The 27615-nt window shown below is 41.5% G+C and overlaps 1 protein-coding gene across 3 annotated transcripts in view; it reads right to left on the bottom strand.

Annotated features, from left to right (window-relative positions):
• cltcl1 (clathrin, heavy chain-like 1) overlaps positions 1-27615 on the bottom strand; it is a 36424-nt gene that overhangs the window by 4153 nt on the left and 4656 nt on the right. Inside the window, exons 2-30 of one of the 3 annotated variants that reach the window (XM_049578211.1) lie at positions 22516-22723; positions 19446-19714; positions 17800-17961; positions 17446-17559; positions 17178-17351; positions 16783-16980; positions 16318-16518; positions 15023-15175; positions 14734-14856; positions 14101-14238; positions 13836-14000; positions 13480-13660; positions 12156-12319; positions 11910-12035; positions 11682-11824; positions 9841-10075; positions 9636-9758; positions 9403-9548; positions 9134-9317; positions 7104-7296; positions 6837-6994; positions 6583-6747; positions 5800-6075; positions 4683-4832; positions 4470-4601; positions 4254-4364; positions 3138-3308; positions 2649-2870; positions 2240-2266 (exon numbers count right to left, since the gene is read on the bottom strand). In XM_049578211.1, coding sequence (XP_049434168.1) covers positions 2240-2266; positions 2649-2870; positions 3138-3308; positions 4254-4364; positions 4470-4601; positions 4683-4832; positions 5800-6075; positions 6583-6747; positions 6837-6994; positions 7104-7296; positions 9134-9317; positions 9403-9548; positions 9636-9758; positions 9841-10075; positions 11682-11824; positions 11910-12035; positions 12156-12319; positions 13480-13660; positions 13836-14000; positions 14101-14238; positions 14734-14856; positions 15023-15175; positions 16318-16518; positions 16783-16980; positions 17178-17351; positions 17446-17559; positions 17800-17961; positions 19446-19714; positions 22516-22723 — 4812 coding nt within the window. The remainder of the gene's footprint in view (positions 1-2239; positions 2267-2648; positions 2871-3137; positions 3309-4253; positions 4365-4469; positions 4602-4682; positions 4833-5799; positions 6076-6582; positions 6748-6836; positions 6995-7103; positions 7297-9133; positions 9318-9402; positions 9549-9635; positions 9759-9840; positions 10076-11681; positions 11825-11909; positions 12036-12155; positions 12320-13479; positions 13661-13835; positions 14001-14100; positions 14239-14733; positions 14857-15022; positions 15176-16317; positions 16519-16782; positions 16981-17177; positions 17352-17445; positions 17560-17799; positions 17962-19445; positions 19715-22515; positions 22724-27615) is intronic. The other 2 variants (XM_049578212.1, XM_049578213.1) reach the window with 2 other exon arrangements.

Here is a 27615-nt window from a genome sequence, read left to right as displayed (position 1 = left end):
ATAACACTGTGTATTAAGTAAAGGAGAAGCTATACATGCCTATGTGCTGATGCTACATTTCCAGCCATTCACTATCAACAGTCGTACATGACTAAATGACAGCGTAGAGGGGAGAGAATCACAGCTTCCACATGCATCCTGTAAGCAGGCGTCCTCCTGACAGATTTTCATTGAGTGTATTTCACTTTACTGCTGCACTTTAAAATCAAACTAGGCATTAGAAGCTGACAGGTTAAGCTCATCCTTTGCCAGGCATACAGTGTTTGCGCAATGAATTGCTTGTGGTGCCAATTTTCTTACAGACTAAGCGCAAAGAAATAATCAGGCATTGTGCTTCAACTGTGGAGAAAGCTGAATACAAAGGTTTCTGATGTAAGTGGGGATTCATTTAAACAATGATGCTACTAAATTAATGTGGAATAAAAAAATGTAAGACTTTCTGTTGAGTCATAATTCAAGAAATTCAGGAAAAAAGGTAAAACAGAATCTGTAAAGCACTTTTATGTATATAAGTATTCATGTAATAGAAATGGAAGTTATTTCAGTATATAAAACAAGACACCATTTGCCACTGCTGCCTGTTGATTGTTAAAAAAAAATGTTGGTACGCCTTAAAGGGTAAGTTTGGTATTTTTCAACATGAAATTGTACCAGTATTGAGCGAGACAGGCTGCAATATAATCCCCTGGGGCATTTGTGTTTGTTTTGTCACTGACCTTTCACGTTTAACTTTTGGTTTAAGAGTAAGATTGTTCTTTTTGGACCAGAAATAAACCTGAAATCACCATCGCCAAACCCACCAGACTCCATTTAAATAAACAGTAATTTTAGCGTGTACAGAGCCAGCATATTTTCACATCAATCTGAGTAAATTCAAAATTTATTCAAGCTGGTGATTGTTGGAACAGTGGAGAGACAAACCAAGCCAGTTTTTCTCTGTTTCATTTTGACCATGTCGATTTTTTAATGAAGTTTGTTGTACAATGATAAAATTAACGTTTATTTAAATCGAGTCTGGTGGGTTTGGCAAAAGCGATTTCGGGGCTGTTTCTGGTTCAACGGAAAGGATCTCACTCTTTAACAAAATGGTCTCTTTCTGTAGGGTTTCTTTCCATAAGTTGTCAGACATTTATAAACACAATTTGAGTGTGTCAGTGGCAAAAACAAGAACTTTTAGTGGACATGAATTGATGTCGCAAACACATATGTGTCTTTAGTGCTGATGCTTTTGCTAAATGCTGAACAAAGCGTTATCATTTCACGTCCCAAAGGAATGCTTCACCCACAGAATGACCATTTGTATATCAGTTTGTCATGCAGTGTTGAATTTGTGTGGAAAACCTGGCCTGTTTCGATGCTGTGGCTGCAGCCAACTTGCTCAATACTGGACCCATTTCAAAAATCTTTGTTCCAATTAGTCATTTAGACACAAAAACATGGGAAAATAAGGTCCAGGTTAAAAAATACCAAACTTACCCTTTAACTGCTGTCTCTTTAAAATAAAAAGAGGCTGTTCTTAAACTTCCTGAAAGGCTGTACTAACTAGCTGCTAAATTCCATCACAGACAGTTACGTAACAAAGCATTTGGTCTCTTAAAATAAAGTGTCAGAATAGCTGAAAGAGACTTTCTTAAGAGGTAGAAGAAAGAGGACTGCATAACCTTCAGTTAGCATCTATAGCCCTGCACTGATCTAACAGTTAAATATTTGACACTAAAACTTGTTAACCTGGAGTTAGAAACATGGGGATGCATCTAACAAGTCTAGAGTGGCTTGCTCTCCTCACCCACAATCATTCCTGGTCTTCAGAGAACATTAGCCAGGTGGATAGATCACTGTTTACAGTACCATAAAATCAGTCTCTTGATTTCACATTAGCACAACTGAAATTTAAATTTTTTTAAAATGCCACTTAACACTAGATGCAGCCCCAAGAGAGAGGAGTTAGAGGGTGAGAGGTATCTGTTAGGCCAGGAAAAGCTGATCCTGAAGAACAACATGGTGCACAGGCTTTGGCTCCAGCCATCAACACAGTAGGTGAACTCAAGATATTTTAAAAACAGGCGTTAAGGTGGAACAAAAGCCTGCACACGCCTCTACAGCTCTCCAAGACCAGAGCTAGTTAGGCCGTACTCAGTCTACAGTCCATGCTAGGTTCCTACATCAGAAACCTAAGAGATAAGTTACAACAAATTAACAGACAGAACACATAAGAGGAATAAAAAAGAGGGCCAGAGACCGTCACCTTCGTTGCAAACTCATCAACCTGGAAAAGAACCCAAAGAGATGACCTCAAGTGACCTCACATGTCTGCAGGTCAACATTTTAGGAAATCATGATGACCAGAGGGAGTTCACTGGCAAATACTTAACTATTATTACTTAAGAAAGCCATATCGTGTAAACTAATATTCCCTGTATGACCTGTTTTCACCACCTCCAGGGCAGGAGATTTAAGAGACTCTCCTGTCAGGACAGGGTTCTACAGGAAATTATACAATCTTAGAAAAATAAACAAATTTTAGAAAACATAGCAAACTTGTTTCCTCTAAAAAATATACAACAGTTAAACTTACTGTAACATGAAAGCAAAAACTTAAAGAATCAAGAATATTAACTCCTTGTATTGTTCTTTGTTGGAGTACTCACCTTTGTCAGGTACTCCCTCATGACCTGGATGAAGTACGGCATGGCGAAGTCCATGATGTTATGTCTCCAGGCCAGCTCCAGCACCACGTCAGGGTGCAGCAGGTCATAGGAGGCAAACAGGCAGGCCGCGAAGCACTCCTTCCTGCCCTCCTCCAGGAACCACTGGAGCAAAGTCTCTGCCAGTTCTGCGTCCTTAGACTCTGCAGCGTACAGCATGGCATCCTGGGAAAGACAGAAACACAGTAAATGTAATTATTGTTAAAGTAAAGCCTTCATGAAACTTTTAGAAGTCATCCAAACAATCGTTTCCACTTCTGGAGAGATAAATTCGGACAAGATTTGCTTCTCCTGTCTTTACTTAATGTTAGCTGGATTATGTATCTACAGTATCTTCAGATATACACAAACAAACAGTGCCACCTATAGGACCATGGAGGTACATGTGAGAGCTTTTCTCAGATATGCTCATTAAAGGTTTTTCTTTCTCACCTTGTAGAGTTTGTCCTTCTTGCAGAGCTCTACACTCTGTCTCCAGCGGTTGTTGCCCTTGTACAGGTAAGCAGCGATACGTCTGAACTCAATCAGTTCGTGTTTCTCTAACCTCTGCGCCAGGCCAATGGTATCAAAGTTGTCGTAGGCATCGATGGACGCTCTCAGGCCCTGTGGATAACACACAGAAGAAACTGAAAAGGGATACCTGAACCAGTTAGTCTCTGGTAACTGGACCTCAGCAGTGCATCCTAGAGTCCTGCACAAGTCTGATTTTAAAACCTGTTCCCACACCAGAACCAATAATAATAAATGGATATTTTTTTGCTTGTTATTATAATACTGTGCAGCACATCTCCACAGTTGATGTGCACATTTGTAATGCACCTGACTGAAGCAGCTCTCAGTTTCCAGCTGACACAGAAGAGAGAGCCAACACACAAAGCTAGCAGACAGAGGATTTAACAATGGAACGTTAAATCAAATTATTATTATTATCATTCTATTTTAATTTATTTATCATCCAACAACCGCGATCCAACCAACATGTTTTTTCACCCAGAACTGAGCTAAGAAATAAAATAAAGACAAAATACAACCCACAAATCAACACTTTTCGCACCACCTGACCCGATGCAGGACACTGGTGCCACCCAGTGACCACAGAAGCTGGGTATATTTACTATTTAAATGTATTATTTCAAATGCGACCCTCAAATGCCCTCTACAACATGCAGGGAGATGGGCAAAGTAATGACCCTTTTCATGAAGTGTTTATAGTATTATATGATCAACATGGGAGATCAAAGGGAGTGGCGTTAGCTCAGTTCATAGGGACTTAGCTTGGGAACCGGAGGGTGGCCTATTCAAGTTCCCTTATGGACCAAGTATGGAGTGTGGACTGGTAGCTGGAGTGGTGGCAGTTTGCCTTCTGGGCACTGTCAAGGTGCCCTTGAGCAAGGTATTGAACCCCCAACTGCTCGGGGCACCTGTCCAGTGCAGTCCCCCTGATATCTGATATCTCTCCATTTGACAACAGAGTGAAAAATAATTGAATTTCCCCTCCAGATTAATAAAGTATCTCTTCTTCTTCTAACATCAGAGTGTCTGACAGACCTGGTAGTCTTCCTCCTCTGTCAGCAGGTTGTTGAGGGCTTCGTTGACGGACTTGTTGTTGTGATTCTGGACAGACCTCAGGTAAGGCTTGACCAACTTCAGCTGATTCACCTGATCGAGCAAAAACAACCACAGTCACGTCAACCAAGTTTGGCACTGTGTACTGAACATAAAGAATAATACATGAGATTTAATTCACAGAGGCTGTCTGGTTACCTTGCTGAAAAAGTTGACAGCCCGGCTGTGGTCCAGCCGCGGAGACAGAATGGTCAGCAGGTCATTCAGTAAGAGGGGTTTGTAATCCAGGTAGAAGGAAAGAGATTTATAGTACAGCTCCACATTGGCAACCTGAGGAGAAATGATGAAACATGTGAAGACCACAAAAAGTGAATATGTATGAACAGCTCAGTCACAAACACTTCTGTGTACCTTCGCAATAATGTCCTTGAACGGCCCTTCTTTCCACGCATCTGTTGGATGAGACATCATCGTGATAGCAGCGTTGTCGTACTCCTCATATTTATCGTAAAGGAAAACCAGCTCTGCCCATAGATGAGACTGCTCTGCTGCTCGCAGCACCTGGTGAACACAGAACAATGTCAAAGTCATTCAGGTTTCAAACTGAAGCACTCTTTCATGACTGTCAAATTTTTGTTTGGTTAAATTAATCAACTCAAATTTGGTATTTTGGGGTAAGACATCATAAACACAACTTTTATATTTATATAGGCCCTTCTCCCTATTCCTTTATCAAACATGTAAATATTAATATCATGTTATGTTGTTGATGATAATTTGTATAATAAGTTTACTTCATTTTATTTGTCATTCATCTGTTTTGTTGTGTTGTGTTTTTACATGTTTGAAATAAATAAATCAAATCAAATAACCCCTTTTCTTAAAATCAAGGGGTTTTGAGAGGCAGAATAGCACCTCTTTAGATTTAACTAATAAACACACAATGACAGAAGAAATGAACAGCTGGTGAAAAGACATAGTAAGCTACAAAACCAGTTTTAAACTCAAGACATTGTCAGTGAAAAAAATCTTTAGGGTATGATTCATTCTCTAACACTCCTACATCAATCAACAGGATAAAGTCCAACAAGCTGAGGAATATTAAACAATGCAGGTGGGTACATTAGGTACATTTTCTTTTAATCTAATAATTTCAAGGCAACAATTATTTGAAATACTTGTCCGCAAACATTCAAGGATTTTAGCAATTCTTATAACTACAGAAACAGCCAACAGCCTTTTTTCTTATTTAACTTTTTTCTAATTTCATATTTTTCTAAAAAAAATCTAATTCGCAATATGTCAGTAGAAAACCAGCTACGAAAGACAGAACAAAAACAACTCAGGGAATCTTCTGTGCTCATTGTTACATTCCTTCCAGGACACTAATGAGAAGCAGAAATCTTGTGGAGTAATAAATCAAAAGAGTTCACGGCACACAAGCAGCCGCCTCATGTGATGAATTCTTTGATTTATTACAAGAGACAGAATTGTTTTGGATCACACACACAGACACACACTGCTCTACCTTGGGGATGTTGACTCTGGACCAGAAGAGCTCCAGGTGCTCCCTCATCTTCTGAGGTTTGAACTTTGAGTAGAGGATGGCGAGCTCAGTGAACATGCCCATGTGTGCCCGCTCCAGACCCAGCGCAGCCTCCAACAGAGCGATGAGTTCCTCAAAGTACCCGCGGTCCTGATAGTAGCTGATCAGGTCCTCCAACTCGTCAGCGTGGATCACAATGTGAAGGCCGCAGATTTGTGCCAGACGGAACTCTTCGCCATCCACACACGCAAAACACACCTGATGATCGGAAGGAAGAAAGGATATTCCTGAAATCTTCTGTCCATATTCTAATAAATGAGAATTTACAACTACAGTCTAAAGCAGTGGTTCCCAACTGGTGGGACGCGGTCCAAAAGTGGGTCGCGGGTCCATTCTACTCTGAAACGTGTCAAGTTTGTAAAAAACACTTTCAATTGCTGGCACAGAGCTTTTATTTTGAAGTGCTGTTTCCTGCTGTGGAGTGAGTGACTAACAGACAGCTACTTGACAAAGACAGTAAGCTAGCTCAACAACATGGCCGAACACAAGTATGACACTAAATGTCTTACAAGTGTTTTTATTTTCTTTATACACCACACAGTCGTGAAAAAACTGAGAATGTGTGTTCAGGGATGCATGAAGCGGGGAGCAGGTGGAGAACGACATGAAGCGATGAAGGTGGGGTAGCACTACCGCCAAGAACTTCAATCTGCTTCCACCCCTGCAGTCAGACAGAGGCTATAAACTTGATTGTGTGCCAGTTACCTCCTTCCATGTCCGTGTGCTGTTGGCTTTCCTGGCGCTGTCCACAGCTGCCTGGTACTCTCCCAGGTGGACAAGCGTTGATGCGAGACGAGCAAAGTTGGACACATTGTTGTACAGGAGCTTGGCTGCTTCATACATACCCTCATCATAACATCTATCGCCCACCTGGAGAAGAAGACAGAGAGATTAGCAGGTAATATGCAGTGAGTAGCAGTTGTAAGGACAAGACTATCATGCACATTCATTTGTCTTACCTGCTGTATGTGAGCATTGTTGGGCCCACTAACGAACTCTTCCAGCTCAGCCAGACGGTTCGTTTTAGCTAAAGCAAAGATCAGCTCTGTCTCCACATATGACTCTCTGGCTTTCTTTCGAGCCATCTGGAGGAATTTTACCAAGTCTTCCCAGTTATCTGCAAAACACAAACAACTCGAAGATCAACTCGGATCAATCACAGCAGAAAGACGATCAATACGAGCTGCTGGTGTGCAGCAGAGTTGTGCTGCAAAGCAAAGGCTTACTGTTCTTGCTGGCTGCGTTGACTACCTCCATGTATGCTGAAGGGTCGACGGCTTTGATATACGAGTCAATGGCCTCCTTGACCAGGTCCCTTTGTAGCTGAGCTCTGGCTAACTGGCTCCACACCGCAGGCTCATTACAGCGCTCAGCAAACTCATAGGCACGATCTAAGTTCCCTATGTGCTCTATCAATACCTAGAGACATGAGGAAAGGAAAGAGCTGCTTTATATGATCAGACATACAATGACATAAAACATTAGGAATAACAGTATATTTTAACTGTTGCACTTTACAATTTATTTCCAGAGATGAGCAGAAATAATCATAATACCAACAGTAATCAAAGGAATACTTCAACAACAACAAAAATGGTCATTTGTGTATCAATTAGTCATTCTGTATTACAATGAAATCTTAAATGTTTTTTGCAAGTTATCAGTGAACAAAGAATCCAAAAACAAAGAAAATTTTTCATGAAAAAAACTCTGACACAACTCTTGCAGTATAATCAAACACTCATTTAACCAGTCGTATGCATTTTTGCTAAAACCTTTCTATTTAAACACTTCCTCATACACAGAGGAGTGGTGTTCCTGGGCAAGCGCGTGAATTTGAACTCTGCTCAATGAAAGGCAGGGGCAGAGTTCAAACGCATGCCCTTGCCCAGGCATACTATTCGTATCATACTTATAAATGGTATTGTTTTAGCAAAAATGTATGTATTTGTGAAGTACTGACCATACAAATGGATAAATAAGACTTGAATTTTACTGCATGTCTTGTGTGAAGTTTGTAAACAGCCCTCTTTAACTTCAGTTCATCAAGAATTTTATCCATTTTTGGATTCCCTTTTTCACCATGGAGGCATGCGAGCAAAAACATGGATTCTTCATGGATTCAACGCAACAACACAGGGTGAGTGGTTGATATACAAATTCTCATTCTGTGGGTGTGGAGTATCCCATAAAATTATTCCTTCAAAGCCCAGTTCAGACCAAAGATTCACACTGAGGCGAGCTGAAACAGGCAACTAACTGTAATGCACCTAAAAATCTGTCGGTTTGCACCAATGCAACTAGATAAGATGGTGTATCATCTCTATGCAACAACTCTCTGTACTTCTGCTCTGATTTCCATTTGTAGCTTCTTAAAATATGAATGGGGATAGTGATTGTGAGATACTGGCTACAGTTGCATTTGTAGTAGTGATGAAATGTTGAAAAACAAGCAAAACAAGCGTCAGATGTACTGTATTCATAATCAATACGCCGTAATAATATAAATAACCAGCGGCAATTAATCAGTCAATGAGAATGTGTGTGTGTGAGGGGGCATAAGCACATACAGCGAGCAGCAACAGTGACCCACCATCCGACACCGGCACACCGTGAGGACAGAAACAGAGGGCTCAGTGGAGACGGAGCACCTGCCGCAGCAAGTGAACATGTCATCTGCAGTCATTTTGACTTGACCTCACTACAAGTCGATTGGCTGTTGAAACAGGTGACGTGCGTTATATTCTAAAACCAGCCACCAGCAATTTGACCAGCTGACTTGCAGGTAGCACTATCAGCCAGCTTGAGTCGAGCTCAGACAGCCAGTGCACACCGCTGTAACTTTTCTCTGCAACGTTTTAAAATGGTTTCACTCATTGAGAATCTTTGGTCTGAACTTGGCTTAAGAGACAGACATACAATCTGCAGCACCATTTTCAATATAAATTCAAAGTGCTCATACATTAATTTGGCTGTTTTGAAGATCAATACATTTTATGGCCTGAACTTTTGAATTATAAAAAATCCTCTGCTAAACTTCTGTAAGTGGGGAAGGTCCTTACAATAAGAAAAATGAGACTGGAAAACATTTAAACCATAAACTTAACTGATAAACACATTATTCTAACTTTTTAAATCCATGTTGTGCTACTGAATGTCAAATTAAAAAGTACTCAATTCTCAATTCACTGAAGTACTTTGAACTTGTTCTTAAAGTAACAGTATCAGTGTTGGAGAAGTAATTCTTTCATGTCACCTGTATGGCTGAGGTGTTGACATCAAACTTTTTGAAAATGGCAAACGCTTCTTCAAAGAGCTCATTGCTGATGGCTATATTAGCGATGTCTGGAGCATCGTAGTTGTCTAGCCTGTTGATGTACTCCATCACACGAGTGCGGTCCGCCTTGATGGCTGTCAAAATCAGCAGGTTCTGGAGATTTCTGGGAAACAGAGAGTTTATTAAAAATATGACAAGTATGGTGACTGAATTATTACAATGTCTGACAAGCTGTGAGTCTGCTGTACCTGTGCTCACTGAAGACAGAGTTATCCAGTACGATCTTCTCCAGCAGCTCTATGAGCTCATTGGGCAGGTCTGCAGTCATGAAGGCCTTGACTGTGACTGACACCTCTTCCGGGTCCTGGGTCTCTGACAGTGCTGTCTGCACCACCTGAGAGGAGACAGAAATAAACACTGAAAAATACCCACTCCTTCACAGCCTGCATCACTTCAGGAGCAGAAATGGATGACACCTAACCTGGTCGATGAGTTGTCTTCTGAAGGGGTTGTTCTCTTCTAACACATTCGCCCAAAGCTCTGGATCTTTCCGCCGCACCAGATATCGAGCCTCACTCTTAAATAACGAGTTCTCATTGCACACCTGAGAAGAATATACACAAAGTGATTAAAGATTTATCTTATGTAACTGATCATCTGAATGCTACACAATGTGATCTACACACTTTGATGAGATCCAGGTCACACTGTCCTCTCTCATACGCCACACAGGCCAGGTGGGGGTCTCTCTTCTCGCAGTATTTTCCGACCACAGCGCTGTCATAGAACGGGTTCTCCTTCAGGAAGCGTTCAGGTGTGTTGTTGCTGTCAATGTAGATTTTGGCCAGGGCATTGTGGGTCGCCGGCTCCTCGCATCCTTCGTGGATACGGGACTCCAGCCATGGCAACAGAAGTTTTAACCTGAGAAGAAAATGGAGAAACATAACAGCTTCACTAAATCACATAATATGCAGCATTTAGAAGAATCTTTAAACTCGTATGCATCATAATTTGTTAAAGAACGCTCTCTAACTATTGCTCCTAGTGAAAGCCTGAATTACATCTCTTACTGTAGTTACTGTTACTGTTGTAAATGCACAGACACAAAACTAGATGGCAGTGTTGCACATTCAGAAGTGAAAGTACCATTTTCACATTCCCTCACATTCACCTTCAGATACAGTGTTGCCACAATGAGTTTGCAGTCAAAGTAGCCTCACTGGATGAGGAAGAGCTCATTGGTTGAGCATTATTGAAGCATGTGCATAAAACAGGCCTCCAAGAGCCCCAAGAGAATCAACATTTGAGTCACATGGTGTGCTAAGATGAAAATATTTATTTCAGCTTCAGTAGTGCAGGAACTGCAGAGCGTTCACAGAGCAAAAGACAAACATAAAGGGCTGCATATTTCTTCATATTTACTTATCTGCATATTTCAGTCACCTCTGTTTGTCTTCCACTTTGTGTGTCGGAGGAATTGGTGATTTACGGACATCAGACACTATCATGAATATTTAAATTCAAGGTGGCAGGCAAGGTGGTCTAACTTATTTTTTGTGTCGATCCTCCTAGGCGTTATTAAGAAAAAAATAATTTTATTTTTTACTTGTGTGAGTGCCTGAGACCTGCGGTCTTTCTTTTAGCTGGTGTATTCTGTCAAAAATGTCAGGTATGACATATTTCAAACAGACCACAAACGCAGTGTAAGTATATCCTTCATAACCAATCGGGCTGTGGTGAATAGTTCAAAACTTTGAAGCTTTGTTCATAACGTTGATATTGATTTCTAAATCAACATTTGATTCTGTTTAAACTTTGTATTTCTGCACAGCTGCAGACAAGGCAAAACTTACCTGCCAGGGCTCCCCAATGAGAGCCCGCAGCAAAGAGTAGACTTAGGGCGTTACACATAGGAGGTGCTAGTGGGACCAAGACTTACCACCACAGGTCTAAAGACTGGGCCTGCTGCAGTGGATCAGCCTGCAGTGAGCAGCCATGGTTTCCTCACACTTGATGGTGTTAGTAGAAATGATGCAAAGAGCAGTGCTATTATCTGCTGTCCCAAATGGCTGGTTAGCCTTCATGCTAAAAACCAGCTGGATTTTAATGCAGAAGTTGCAGATCCACTTGCAGCAGGCTATCCTAGCCAGTCTAGCAAAAATCTAACAGCACCATAAACTAAAAAACAAAAAAGACTACTTAATTTAATCCAATTAGTCACTTGTTTGTTCATTTTTTAAGGGTGATGACACCATAAAATACGATGACAGACATTCAAAGCTTCATTCGAAAACTTCAGTAGAAGCTTTGAATGTAAAAAAAAAATGACACTCAGTTCAGCCCTAATAACCACTACATCTAAAAAGGTTTGATTAAACACCTATTCGGTACGTACATGGACAAATGATACCTATACAACAGTAACCAAGCAACAAGTATTAATCAGATGTTGCATCCAGTGAGACAAACAGGAGCACCTAAGCAGGAAGACAAGAAACAGCAGAAGCCATTTATCAACTGGTCTCACCTGTTCCTCTTCTCCACCTCCTCCACCAGCTCATCAGTGGAAAACTGCCCTCTGACCACCATGATCAGGTTCTTAATGACATCCTCGGAGCAGTCGACATCCAACAGTCCACCTATCACCACCGGTAAACGACTGGGATTCACCTGAAAACAAGTGCAATAAATTGTAAATAAAGATGTCAACATGCAGCTCAAACGGAGTAAATGGTAACCGGATATATGATCTTACTTTCTGTACGTAGATTTCAATGTATTTCTGTAGATTGTTGCGGTAGAGGTAGAGGACCAGGTCATGGACGAAGTCAAAGCGATCACACACAATGATAAGAGGAAGCTGGTCTGTTAGCTTGGCCTCCTACGAAGAGACAAAACAAGGTTCATCCATCACTGAACTGTATGAATTATGGTTAATAAAGTATTTCACAAAATCGCTGCTGAATGATAAAAATCAATAATTTACAGAGAATCATTTTACCTTTAGAAAGTTTTTAACCCTCTCCGGGTCATAGCAGTTGCTCTCTCTGCAGATTCTCTCCACTTCTTTGATCTGGCCTGTTTTGCACGCAGCCTGGATGTACTTGAAGTGAACATCAGGCTCCTGGCTGAAATTCACAATCGACCCGAGGAAGTAAAACAAGCCTTGAAAAGAGATGGCAGGGGAAAAACAGCACAAAGGTCAGCTCAATCTATGATGACTTAAAGCCTAAATTTAACATGATCTCCTGCAGTAATCCAGGGGTGCTCAAAGTCTTGATTGAGTGCCAGTTTAGGGAGCCAGCATATGATTGAGGGCTGCACAGGAAAAGTGCAGCTGTGAGTTGTCCATTGAAATTGCGAATTAGCTGACAACACTAGCATTGATAACAAAATGCAATTCCAGCAACACTTGTAAGGTGCCACTAGTTGCAATGCAGCCAGCAGCTTTCTACAAGTTGTCATTCCTAACCTAGTCTGACTCACCAGATGTAGACTTGGGCTATGAGCCTACCACTGGCCAAATATTTAGACCAGCATTATCCCCCACTTCCGCTATCTGCGTGTTGTTGCTTTCAACATCCTCTTCGCTATGGAAAACAACAACACCAACCTCCGACCTCCAAGCTAACAACCTACACACTGAAAATGGCATGTTTTGATGAAGATTTGAGATGTGCAATAAGAATAAGGCATGCCTGCTTTGTCCTCTCTGTGTTGTAAACGCACGTTGGTAAAGCCCAGACTCCGTCTCCTGATGTTCATCCATTTTGTGACACAGCCAGTCGCAGTTGATTTGCTACATCTTTTTACCCTAGCAGCAGCATGTACCAGTGACGCTTACCTCACCAATGTACCAATCTGTTCCACTTCATATGAGCTTCTGTGATATTATTGTATTAACATTCTGCTAGAGCCATATCAGCTGTGGGTTTAACAGGTCCAGTGAGCTCCTCCAGCATCAGAATTCAACAGTATGGCACCGATTTTCAAAATATGTTTGTCATTTTTATCATTAAAAGCTGAATCACACTGTCAATACTGTATGTGTTTGTTCGGCTTGCTGTTGTCTATGGCATTTTCTTTTGCAAAGAGCCATTTTAATGACAGTTCTCACCTCCCCACATGCAAATGTACCACCAAAACAAGCCCCCCCTCTTATGCTATTAAGAGTGAAAGTACTAAAATGTGACATAACATATGAATAAAATATAATATATATGCATTTCATATCATGGTTGGAGGTCGCGCAAAATGTTTCTGAGGGGCCTGCAGGCCACACTTTGTGCAACTACATGACTCACACTCATGTGTGTGACACCTACCCTCATAACTCTTGAAGGATTCAAAGAGCTCCACTAACGCCTGAGTCCCCAGCTGCTCATGATACTTGGACGCTACCTGGACACACAGCTGCAGGTTCTGCCTGATATTAGCTGACAACATGGCCCTTAAACACTCCAACGAGTCCTCTACTGATAAAGAGCCAAAGAAGTTCACCAGCCACTGAAAGGAAAAAAAGGACGACAGGGAGGAAGTGAGACATCAGGGTAAGAAGGGAGGAAGGAGAAAGGAAGGGGGATTTGAACAGAATTTTACACATCATCTAAAAGAAGAGTAAAATGCGGCTGCTCCCGAGAGAGCAGTTTTCACAGGCGTGACTGAACATCCACAGGCATACCTCGGGGTTGAGCAGATGTGTGTGCACCACGGCTCGTTTGATGTCATACAGGTCGGTGTAGTGTTCAAGAGCCCGCTGCAGCAGACCTGCCTTCTCGCACAGCTGAGCAACATGGGCACGGTCATAGTGTGTGAACATCTGATTCCCCAGGATTGCATCTGCTACCTAGAAAAGTTCAAACACACATGAAAACACAGAAATTATGCATAATATTACCAAAGGTGAAACTGCTTTTGTAATCAGGGCAGTCATACTCAGTGTTTACCTGAGGGGCATGTATGAGGTTCATCTCAAGCAGACGAGTCTGTAAATGCCCTTCGGCGGGGCGGTTGTTCTTTAGAGCATCTAACAGGAAAGAGGTGCACTGCTGGATCAGGTTGCCTTCCATGAACACATCTACAATCTGCCAAAGGGCCAGAGGGAAAAGGAGAAATGAAAAGAAAGAGCAAAGAAAGGTAGAATGTTAGATATTTAAATTCCTGCCATCTGTGAACCATTGTTTTGAGTTGGCACACAAAGTAACATTAGAGTCACACACTATTAAGAGTCACAGGCACGGTAGCCAGATGTGCCAGCTTTTCATATTAAACAACATCTGTGGAGGCCTCAAGTTAAAAAAAAGGGCAAGCATGTTAACTTAGAGAAGTCATCAGCTTCTCTGGTTGAGATTTGGACTGAGCAAAGCGATGATGTGGCTTGAAAAGGAGGAGGGGGTCACTGACTCAGAATTCCTGGCATTGCTGCCACATCTGGAATAACAGAGACGGAGGCTCCCACACTGGGCACTTTGTATGTTTGCGTGCGTGTGTGAGGGTAAACGTGCAGATGTACTTTAAAGGGAGGGAGTATAATTGTACGTCTCCAGTGAGTGAGGCAGTCATGTTGATGTGTGCGTTACCTGGTTGATGTTGGCCAGTGGCTCCTCATCCTGAACCAGCATCTGGGCAAACTGCAGTCCCTGGTCTGGATTGACGCGCATCACATTTCTCAGCAAAAACACCCAGTCTGGGGTGTAGCCGACCTACAAAAGTACCATTGATAAACCAGATAAAAATGCAATTCTCAGTTCAGTAATGATGAATTCATAAAGACACATCTAGTATTATGATCTGTACTCAGTGACATTCTGATAATGCATAGGTAAATAAGGAAATGGAGCAATGAAGTCATCCATACTCGCTGATTACCTTTTTAGCATACAGCACTATCTTCTGGAACTGGCCAGTCTCAGCGAAGCACTGGATGACCTTGTTGGGGACGTTAGCTCTGAGGTACACACTGAGAGCGAGGGTGGGGTCAGAGGCCTTCACCAGGTCCCCCAGCTCCTCTGAGCACTCCAGCTGTAACACATAGACAATCACAGTTACTAACAGTTAAAGGTATACTATGCAGGATTTTCCTCATAAACAATGGATAGACTCATGCAGAAGTTGGTGTATTTATCTACAGAGACCCTGCGACCCAAGTAGAGCTTTGATTCTCTAGCATTGCCCAGCTAGGCCTGACCCGACCTGGCCTTGTTCGGGCCAAACCAGGCTGTAATTTCTCAGTATTTTCCCAGGCTTAAATTGGGTCGGGTTCTCTTATCAGGTTTGTCTTGTTATTAATAAAACTGGCAGTTCTCTTGCATAAATGCCAGGAGTGGGGGCAATATAGGGAGAGGAGAGTGACGGAAAAAGGGAGCGGTATAGTGGAGGACTGCAGGTGAGACAAAGAGCCACGCGAGAGAGGGACTAAAACGAGAGAAAATGGGGCTGCAAGACGATTCGGTAGGGATTGTTTCCTTCTGCCTCTACAGCAGTGGGAGATGGGCAAGATGTGTGTAACATGCAACAGAGAGCGGTAATCATCATCTGCGTGATGCACTGGACTGCCAGCAACACTCAAAGACAGAGATGTATCAAGGAGCGCAGCCTGCTCAACCAATCCTGTTGTGCACACAATGTAAACTCGACGACAGGCTACTGGAATAACAGAAAGAAGGGAAAAAGGAAGGCCATGAGGAAACATGTCAGCCCTTATTTTGTGATAAATGTTAAAAATATACATTTTTTTAAGTATAAATTTGTGTTTTTAATCAGACTCAAGTGGTTCGGCCACGGGTCAGGCTTGGACATAAACTGTGCAAGGTTATGTAGGGTCAGACATGATTTTCCAGGCCTGATCAAATCTCTAAGGCAAAGCTTGTTCCAAAACAAGACTTTGCTTGAACTTTTGCTGGTGAGCACTAAAGAAGAAGATGAGGAGCGATGCAGAGTTAGGCTGGAGTTGAGCAAGTATCAGCTTTTCCATTACAACAAATGTAACGCTCCTACGATGGTACTTTAGCTTACAGTAGACGTAAAAGTGGTGTCGGGCCATGAGGAGTCGAGTTTACCGGTTGGGTTTATGGTGTTCATAGTACACCATTAATGATCGTGTAGATACTACATGGTAAACAGACAGCATTTGTAGGTGATGTTGTCTAATTCTCCAGTCCTACCTTGTCCTCCTTCAGCCATTTCTCCAGTAGTTGCTTGCGGCCCTGCTGCAGGACGGGCCTGCACAGCTCCAGAGACTCAAACTTGTTGAGCTGGCCCTGGTCCAGCAGAATACCAAAGTACTGCAACAGTGGAGAGGCCTGACCTGGCTGGGCCGGGACACTCTGAAACTTTCGGATGGTCTCTGCTGTCCGCAGGATGCCCTGAGGGGAGGAAGGATGGAGAAGAATATTTACTACATTCTTTGGATTTTTTTTTCTGTTATATTTTTTACAATGCTGAATAACAATGGGTGTAACCAATATCATTTCAAATCATGTCCAGAAATGTACTCTACAAATGTTAATCAATCTGTAACAATGTGTGCAAGCACTTTTCCCCGACAGCTGTTTCTGACTTTTTGCCGATACTTCTGGTACATATTAGGATGCGCAAACATGAAAATGTAGCAGTAAACACAAGCGTACCTTGGGTGCTGATGCAGCAACCTTTGCAGCCTCTGAATAACTTCCCTGGGCAAATAGAGTGTTGAACTTCCTGGCAAAAATCTCCTCAGCCCCGGCAAGGTTTGACCGCACGGCCATCCTCAGGGCAAGATCAGGGTTCTGCAGGACATTGGTGGCGTAGTTGACAATGTTTTCCTCCTCGACACACACTGACAACACCTGGAGAGAACAAAATAAACATCAGTTCTCATGAAAAATGAAATGAAAAAAAAAACGCTAGCAGAATATCACTTAAACATTCGTCTTTAACATCAAATTATTCTATTAGTTATTATTTATGATATATAAAGCCTGTAAATAAAATAAATAAATAAAATAACTGATTACTCATTGACCGTTTAGCATGTGTTTCTCACCTGTCCTTTCTTGTTGACCCCAATAATTCCTGAGGTGGCTTCATGCGGGGCGGTTACAAAGATGGTCTCTGCACTGATTCGGTTCATGTAGATGCACACTCCAGACTCCAGGTCATACAGGTGAATGTAACCATACTTTGTGATCAAATATATTACACCGTGCTTACTACCAATCTGAGGAGAGTGATCAAAGAGAGAGATTTTAAGCATCCCGTCACCTTTACTTTAAAGCCAAAACTAATGATTAGCAGGGGACTCTTTTTTGTACCTGCATAGCTACAGGAAAGTCTGTCTGGGCCTCTGGAGGGAAGAACACATCCACTGCTTTCTTAGCAAAAGGCTGGTTTCCTGCAGCTGGCTGACCAACTTCAATGATGTGTAACTGGAGGAAGAAAGCCCACATAAAGAAATGACCACAGTAGGCACACAACCACAGTAAAGCAGTAACATGAACACAAAGGAGCTATTCTGGTGACGAACAAGCATCAAGCATAAAGGTTCTTTCCCCTATGATCTTAGCTTGCTACCTTTCTTTGCAAATCAGAGCTCTTTGTTTGAAGACTAAATACACTGTGATAGCATCACAAATGAAATCCTTGTGTACAGTCGAAGGGCCCCTCACCTTTCCCCCTGCCTGTGAGCGCACAGCAAAGCAGAAGAGGGTGGACGGTTTGGCATTTCCCTCCACTTTGAACTCCCCGAAGGCAGCAGCATGGCCCTCGATGGGCTGGGACACTTTCCTGTCAACAGAATACAGCTGCATCGCCCCAACTACGCGGTTTTGCTTGAAGAGAAAGAGACAAAACAAGAGCAAAACAAACTGTTGATGTATTTAAGTCATTAACAGTAATATATGAATCAAATGGTTAGGGATCAAAGATGGATGTTAAAGGTTTAAGTTTAGAAATACTCCCACTGGAAATGTCTTAAAGGATCTTAATGGAGCTGTATGCACCATTCAGAGCACTAATACAGCAGAAAAACACCATCTGCTATGTAAAGATATAGTGGAGTAATGGCGTCCTGGGCAGAGTTTAAAGTCACATTACCTCTATGTGTGTTGTAACCAAAATGTCTCTGTTCTTTGTTGTGGTAGACGGTCTGGCTGTGCTTGCATGTGACTTCCTGCATGTGTATCACACTGGCTAGCTAACTGCCGCGGCTTGGTACTGCTCTTATTCGGCAGTTCCCGCCGAATTGATTCAGCACCATTAACCGCTAGCCACTAGCTCAGCCACATCAGTGTTGAGATGCGTGTGCAGACAATGCCACCCCTCCCTGACTCTGGATCATATACATACTCTGCATGTCGCATACAGCTCCTTTAACTTCACAATAATATGTAACATACAATATGTGTATATGTATGTGATTTGTTATGTAAGAAGATAATAGGACAGAGATAGTTATCTCTGACAGAGATAGTTATCTCTGTCCTATTATCTGGAATCTCTGTTGGTTGCCAACAAACTCATGGTGACAATTAAAGAAAGTCCCTCACGTAACCTTCTGTAAAACCCCCACTTGTCATTTTTGCACTGATGTTTTTGTGCAGAGAAAACAAATTACACAAACTGTTAATTACTGAACTTAAGAGGTGCTGGTGGGTCTATTTTCATACTCTTGAACAGAGCTAAGCAAGCTGTTTCTTTCCATTTCTGTTCTTTATGCTAAGCTAAGCTCCCACCTTCTGGATCCAGCTTCATATTTACCATACACACGAGAGTGGTATCAGTCTACTCATCTAACTCTCTGCAAGAAAACTGCACCCACAGTGAAACTCCAAAACAATAGGAGAGCAGCTGAGTCTCTTCTTCTTCCTCCTCCTTCAGTCTGCGGCCAATAAAATCATTCTCGATTCTGTCATGCCATAAATATTGTTTTAATTACATGCAAAACATCTGTTCTGTCCCTTCCTGCTCTCCATCATCACTTCTACTACTGTGTGTGTCACTGAAGTTGTTTAGTTTTACACATTTTTTGTTACCATTGTCAAACAACCCACAGTGAGTTTTCACAGACAAACTTAGATGGTCATCCACATCAAAATGCACAGCTGGCATGTTATGCATTCATCCTCTCTGGAAAGTTAATTTTAAAGCTCTGTTTCTAAATGCAGACTTAGTGCTAGACTTTTTGTCCTATGCAGCTGTGGATAAGGAATCAGAGAGTAATAAATCATGCTAATTCTTGTCAAAGATATTGTTCTGTCATGTGCAGTTGTACACCATGAAGCATGAGTAAACATGTCCGTATGTGCTTACATACCTGTGCAGAAATCCCTATCAGCAGCAGCCACTTCTGTTGTTCATCAGTTCTATAGTTAATGATCTGACATCCCGCCAGACTGGCGTGCCGATCGAATACTTTGGTGGGTTGGGAATCCCCCTCCATGCTCCAGTGATAGACAGCTGTATCCGTCACCAAAGCGACGGTGTTTACCGATATCCATTTCCAGAACATGACCTCTTCTGTCATAGTGTGAGCCTTCACCTTACTCTTCATCTCAATGTTGAAGATCTGCAGCGTCTTGGCAGCTGAAGGGAGGTAAGGAAACAGGGAGAGGAGGTGAGAAGATGAGCCCAGAGGGTGAGACTCAGCAGACTGAAAGTGGAGCTGGGTGATGTAACTTCTAATCAAAATCATGATCATTTCACACATTCACTTCAAGGATAACATATTAATTCTATGTTATTTACAACTGGCTACACAATAAACCTTTCTGTATCAATTACTTAAATTCTATATGATATTTTATGCTAAAATAATTTTCTTGTATGTGCTTAAATGTCTAACAAGGTACGGCTGAGGTTGCTGATTCCAATCAAGTGAAACTTCATCTGTGCTAAATGTGTAGCACAACTATGGTGGCTGATGTAAAAAGCAATTAGCCCTCAGGGTTGCAACGGTATGAGATTTTTCTGGAACAATAACAGTCTCAGAAAATATCACCGTATTACAGAATTTATAATATTATCAGTCAGAACGATCCTTACAGGAACGAAAATGGAAGGGTTATTGTTAGTTGAACAAACATTTAATTACTATAACTGAAACTGAAAAGCTGCATTTAATTTCAATATCGTAGATAAACAGATGTGCATGGTATGATAATCGTCAACTTTTATATCACAGTGTATCTTGAAACAGACGGTTTATTGCTGCAACACTACTTGCACTCTCTAGAGCAAATGTTAGAAACAGAAACAACATCGCAAGCTCCATGGAAGAGGACCCGCTCTGTATATGGATATAAACTGGCTCATTCTAGGGTAAAAAAAACCCATAGTGATCCTTATTTTAAGGTGATTATACACTAAAGAAAACATGCTTATTATACTATTTTCCATTTCTACCATATATCCTCCTAACTCTTACACACTAGACCTTTAAGAATTCATACTAGGCTATTTTCTTTCTAACAAAGGAAAGCTGCATTCAACCTATTTTGTCTTCATTTATCAAAAACAACTTATAACAACGACTGGAAACACGAAACTATTAATAAACATTTCAACTGATATGTAAATTATTTTGTGGATGGTTTAGATAAGAGGCTATTTTGTTGTGTCTGCTACTGTACCTGCCCCTTTTCCCAAACTACATTACCATTAGCCACCGATACATTTTGATTTTAGATGACAGCTTACAACTGCACACAGTAAGGAAATACAAAGAGCAGAGCAACGTCCAGGTCACCCTAACTATTTAATAACATATTTACTTATCTATATCTTGTCGTATCTAGCCATATTTAGAGGTTTGTCTTTATCTGTGCAGGTTTTGTGACATTCATCTCGGAAATTTCTGCTGACACGTCAGTACAATACCATTGAAAGGAATTTTCTTTGAGGAGCTTACAGCACAAACAAAGTATTTAAAAAAAAATGATGAGGCAAAGTCACTGCTATTCTGAATAATCTGCAGACCTCCATGTTTGAGTGTAACTATTTTGGCACTACACTGAAACTAAACAGGACCATTTTTATTTCAACATAAGAAAACTGAGATTTGTTCTATTAATTATTATGAGTGACACGGGCGTAGTTTTTGTAAAGTGGTGTAGGTGTTGAATTTTATTAAAAGTCACTGCTATTCAATGCTGTTAGCCCCACAAACAATATGCCATCCACCTTCAGTGTAATGAGAGAACAAATAGACAGACACAAATCTCTCAAAACCTGAGTCAATAAAAAACTATCTGCATAGCTAGATACCACAGGAGGACAGAGTATTCTTGTTCCTGTTTGTGTGGTTATGGGTGTTTTATAGACTAAGAAAGCACCACTCTGTTTTACTCGTTTGACCCATAAAGTTACATAGAAACAAACAGGTGAGGTAATGCATGATTCAGGTGACTGTTGTACAAACCGTCGTCAGCACACACATGACGATACATTAATGGCATCCCTGATATGCAGCAAGGAAAGATTTGATATGGCTGCCGGCAAACGCTCACACGCGGTGCCTTGACTCTTTTCAGTGAGTCAAATCTGATGATGCATACCACATATACACTACCAGCATACAGCACGTCATGCTAACACATGTGTGCATCTCATAAAAGTAGGATATCTGCCGACAGGTTAGGTCAGCGCACAGCTGATACTGAGGCAATATACCATCAGTAGGAGTCATTTCTAAACACTTGTGTGTGTTTGTTTGATTGATTAGTGGTCAAAATAGCTCTGCATACTTGAGAGGGGGATGTGGGAAGCTTTTATGAGAGAGACATGGCTACTGTATCATCACAACAGAGTGCAGAGCGGGTAGACAGACAGAAAGCAACTCACCATCTGAGAAAGGGCAGAAAGCGAGGGAGAAAAAGCAAAAGTGTCAATCAGGTAAGAACGAGAAGACAAAGATAGACGAGAGGGAAAGGGCACACAGGGGCATATAATCCTCAGAGGGAAGGAGGGAGGGGAGAGGAGGGGGAGAGAGAGAAGCATTATAGGCAAATCATCCTGATCAGCGTTTGTGTTTGTGCCCTAAGGGCAAGATTCAGTGGCAGGAAATCAATTTGCACAACCAATTTAGTGTATTCAGGCAATAGAACTGAGTGCACTCTACATATTTACAGCATTGATGGAGCATTAGTCATTGCATGACCGTGGCATTCCCACAGCAATACTAGTACACAGCTAAATCTGTTAGAACTAGAGACAAATAAACAGTGCGAACGCCATGCAGACTTCATCCTGGGAATTTCAACAACAAAAATAACCTCGGCGCTTGGTATAAAGCCACTAATAATACCAGCAAACTGTTTTTCCACAGCATTTCTCATCTAACAGCCAGTGGAGTGGCCGCCTGAATGTCTCCCCACACATACTCGTACCTTTCAGGGCGATGACCTTGCTGGCGGGGTTCATGATGGCACTGTCGGCAGAGATCGGTCTCCTGATCGGGTTGGTGGGGTCAGACATATCCACGATCACCACCTGATTCTGCTCACCCACCTTCTCTCTGATGCAGATGAACTTGTCTGACTCCATGGTCAGATAGCTGAACCCAATGTTGGCTGGGTTCACGCCCATGTTCTGCAACTGGAAATAAAAACAGTAACAATGAGAATCTTTACTATAATTTGGTTATTTAACCAAATCACTGTTTTGCTTTAAAAGCAATATAAGCTTAATAAACTGTTTATAACACACTATGATGTACTTGTACGCAGATAAACACACATTTTGGGGAGTTTATTCATGTGTTTGTTAACAATCATAACTTCTTAAATGAGAAAACATTAATAAATAGTATTTAAATATCCTTCTTTACAACTACATTATACTACATTAAATTATAAATATGGAGAGTGTTACCTAATAATCATTAGAAAAGACAACCTACTATTGAACTGCTAGTCTTAATAGTTGTCAGACCAAAACATGTTAAAGGGACAGTTCACCCCAAAAGAAAAAATACATCTTTGTCCTCTCACGAGTGGTGCTATTTATCAGTCTAGATTGTTTGGGTGTTAGTTGTCGAATGTTGGCGATTTCGGCTGTAGAGATGTCTGCCTTCTCTCCAATATAATGGAACTAGATGACACTCGACTTGTGATGCTCCAAGCCCAAAAAAATATATATTTGAAAAAACTTAAAAGCAATGTCTCTTTCCAAGACTCAAGATCCACAGATCCACAGATCTTGTTGTGAGCGTTTTTATGTCGGTACCATTTACTTTCTACATCCACTAACCCCATCACCGCACAGAAGGAAGCATGCATCTAGTGTTAGCTCATATAGAACCACTTAGCTAGCTCACATTACAGCTCAGCTCAGGAGGACACCCCCAACTGGGGCTCTACAAAGTCCCTTCTCTATGTTGCCTTTGCATTTTTACACAGAACCAAACGAGCATAGCATCATGCCACTCCCTTGTGTGATTACAGACTGCATCCCAGCACTGCAGAATCAAAAGACGCGTGACTGGCGTGGCATGTAACACAGCAGCATTGGCCTCTAGTGTGATATATAACACACGAGTAAGCAGTGCTTTCTAAACAACAATAATGGCATAACATTGCAATAACAATCATTTACTATCAGCTATATAGCAGCTGATCTCGTCCTCTGCTTGGAGGGTAAGGAGCTCCTGGACCCCATTGTTTTCCGAATTTGAGGACATGATCAGTTGCTGTTCTTGTTCTTTGAGTTAGCCACAAGCTGCTACTAGCTACTTTTTAAATCTCCTGCAGTGGGTCGTACACATAACATGTCATCAAAACGTCACACCCGTGCAGCCAAGGACCTCATCCTGCTGGCTGACATCATTTTGGTGCTGTTACTACCGCAGCTCAGAGGCGAGACAACTCCGTCCCCACATTCCACACTCATACCTTACATACAGAGCAGCGAAGAAGCATAACAGTGCAACATTCCCACCTTGAGCAGGAAATGTAAAACGGGCTAAAGTTTACATCTTGCACTGTCACGAACACAAGCTTCTCGTCCATGGGTAGATGCACGCTTCCTTCTGCACGCTGACACAGTTGGTGGGCGTAGTTTGTTTAAGCTTAAAAAAATTACTTCCTACATCAAACTGCTCAAAATAAGGACTGTGGATTATGTTGACTAACTGGGTCATGATTTCTGAAAAGAGAAATGTGCTGTTGAGTTTCATATACATGTGTATATTCAATAGAGGGCAAACATCTCTCCAACTGATATCTCCAACTCAGCAACTCACACCTAAACAATCTTTATAAATATCACTAGAGGTAAGAGGAAGGATTTTGTGGTGAACTGTCCCTTTAAATTGTTAAAAGCATTGAAGGCTTCTCCATTGTAGTGTGCCAATAGTTTTCTACATTTGGACTAAAAGTAAAACTCAGCTAGAAGTAGAATATTCCAACTTCACCGCCTTTAAGGCCTCTGAAGGAGTCACATCTCCATCACGCCAACAGAAAAATGCAGTGGGAAAACATATATGACATCAGCTGACATTTGCCTTACAGGGGGAAAAAAAGCAGCAAGCAGTGGACTTAAACGGTGTTTTGATTAAAATAGCAGCAGGTCTGCTCCAATTTTCCAGGGATACTCTTAAAGGTTGTTTTCCAGACAGGAGGTCTGGTGGTACGTGGAGCCAGGGAACAAGCGTGGGCACACAGCGGACAACAGGATGTTAACTCAACAGAGCTTTATTTTACACTCCTGTTATAGCTGCTAATAATTTCCTGAATTTACAAAAGTATTTTGAGAACCATGTGTGATGACTGATGTTTTTTTTATCTGCACAGCCATCTCTACGCACTGCCAGTAGCCATCATCACATCTCAATTACATACTGAAAAAGTAGTGTTACTTTTCCTCAGCAAAGCCTGTGATTAAACCCTGACATTGCACTTAATCGTCTATGTGTGCAGCCAGCTGCGCAGAAGTTGAATTACCATTAGATTATTCAGCCTAAACCCGACATTAAAGAAAATCTCGAATAGTGATCCACTGAAACTGAGAATCAATTTGAATCTTTTTAATAAAGCACCATCAGCAAATCCAATTTATTATTCAGCGTATTTACTTTCCTAATGAGATGAAGTCCCGATACGCAACAACACAGAAAGACCGAGCTGATGTCAGTTTCTGCTGTGTCAAACCTTAGCAAAACTAACAAACATGTAATACTCCACCCAGGTTAATGGCTGCTGCACAGAGGAATTATTGTGCACATTGTCAAACTAACTGTGAACTGGGAGGACAGACCAAAACACGCTCTCTCCCTCTGATGACTGAACTGACTGCATTATGCAGTCTGAGGCAAGCGGAAAGGAATCCTTACGCTCATCACAAGGACTGTACTATCTCTCAGTTGGCTGGTGGAGCAGGACAACAAATCATGACTGCTGAGCCATTTAAATCATGTCATCTACAAAACAGGAAGGATATCATCAGTCGGGGGTGGATGGAGGGGTCACAAGAGAGGAGCTGTTTTCCAGCAAAAGAAGATCTTAAAGTATTTATATCCAAGAGGCAGCATTTTTAGATTTTCAACTACCCTAGGTAGATAATTTAAAGCTGCACTTATCTGTGGAGTATATTATATTAATCACTATGTGTAGCGTGAAAGGAGTTTTTAGTGAGAAACCCACAGAGAATTATCACCCTGCTCTACAGTTTCTCATAGCTCTACGGAGCTTTTTAACCGGCCATAGAGCACCACAGAACACCACAGGAGATCAAACTGTATAACCCCTTCCCCTCTGTAAGGAGGAGAGCTGAAAATAAAGACCCTGACAACAATACTCACCTAAATTAGGTGCATTATACATCAATCAAGATCAATGTATCGCTACACCCGTTGCGTGATCTTATCATTTTCTTTTTCTGTGAACGTCTGCTGTCCAAAATGCATGAGTCAGAGCGGGCTTAACACAATTCTTGTGGAACACAACTCTTCAAACATCAATTTAAAGCTAAGATGATTAGTTGAGTGGCAGAAAACTAAAACAATTAAGAGATTATTTTAATAATTGATGAATCGCTTGAGTGTTTATTCCAAGCAGAAACACCAAACACTTTCTGCTTAAAGCTTCTAAAATCACTGCTTTTCTCTAAGTTTTATCAGAAATTTTAATTGCCTATGTTTGGATTTTGAACAAAACAAACTACTTGAAGGCTTTACCTTGTGCTCTGGGAAACTGTGATGACTTTTCATAGACTAAATGATGAAGGCAGATGCTATTAGCACCCAGGTGTCATAGCCAACAATGCTTTTTGCACCCGGGTGTATATATTCCTGGGTGTCCTAACAATGTAGAAATATAAAGTTAACACAAACAGGTCAATTAAGTTATCCTGTTAGAGTTTATGTACACAGTGTGCATTCAGCAGCTTAATGCATCCTAAAAACTGTAAATAATAAGTCAAACAAGTCAAAAATAACCCAACACTGACTCACACAGGACTCAAACTCCAATTGTCTGTGAAGAAGTCCTGTGCTTTTGACCCATTCATCCACCACGTCTTGATCCTTCTGTGGACTGTTAATCTCAGAGAATATCCAAGTTTGGCTAGTATTAACTCTAACCATGACCTTTTTGCCCTAATACTAACCGCTACCGATCTTGACGCGTCAATGTGACAAGTCCTAGCCAATCACTGCACACAGTGGCATCCATAAAAAAAGCCTTGTATGGATAGGTGTATATATCTGAACAATTGCTGTGTTATTGTTCTTAATTGGGTGAAAACAGATACTCTGAACGAATCAAGAAAACAATTGTCAGATTAATCAATAATGAGGATGATAGTTAGTTGCAGCCCTGCATGTTTTGGTTGTTTTTATAGGTTTTTGCATACATGAGCCATAGTGAGATGCATATGAATAACAGAAAACAACCCTATTAACAACTCAATATACAATTGGTTTCTGGGTGGAAGATAAAGGCTTCTTAAAAGGGCCACAGAGAAGACCTGAGGGAGGATTGGAGCCATATGCTGCATTTCCTCAAGACTGCCAAAACTATGTCTGGAAGGACACGGGGAGGGGAGGGAAACCACAATAAAGATAGTTGGGGAGAAGATAAGGATGGGAGTGAAAGGAGGAGCTCAAGATACAGCTTAGCATCGTGCTAAAATGAAGGGAGGGTGGGTGTTGGGCGAGAACTAGTGTGAAGGAGAGAAGCCAGAGTGATAAATGTAGCTTTTATTAGTTATGAAGATGGAGGGATGGGAGCTATGTCTGTGCAATGCACTTCCAATAACGCAGGCCTTTGGCAATCTTCAGCTCAGGGTGGGGCAACTGACTCACCGGAAGAAACCCCCCCTGAACTCCTTAGTAGAACATTCCAGACAAAAATCGCACTTCAACTACAACCTACTGTCTCCAGTGATCCCATAAACTACCTCGAGTAATGCATCTTCGGTTCACAAACACGCCTGTAAGGCCTCTTCCCTCAACAGCTGAGATTAACAAACACAAAAATATCACAATAACA

This window comes from Epinephelus fuscoguttatus, linkage group LG6, assembly GCF_011397635.1.
Source record: "Epinephelus fuscoguttatus linkage group LG6, E.fuscoguttatus.final_Chr_v1".
NCBI classification, from domain to species: Eukaryota; Metazoa; Chordata; class Actinopteri; order Perciformes; family Serranidae; genus Epinephelus; species Epinephelus fuscoguttatus.
Note: the sequence above shows the minus strand (reverse complement) of the source record. Positions and strands in the feature narration are given on the sequence as shown.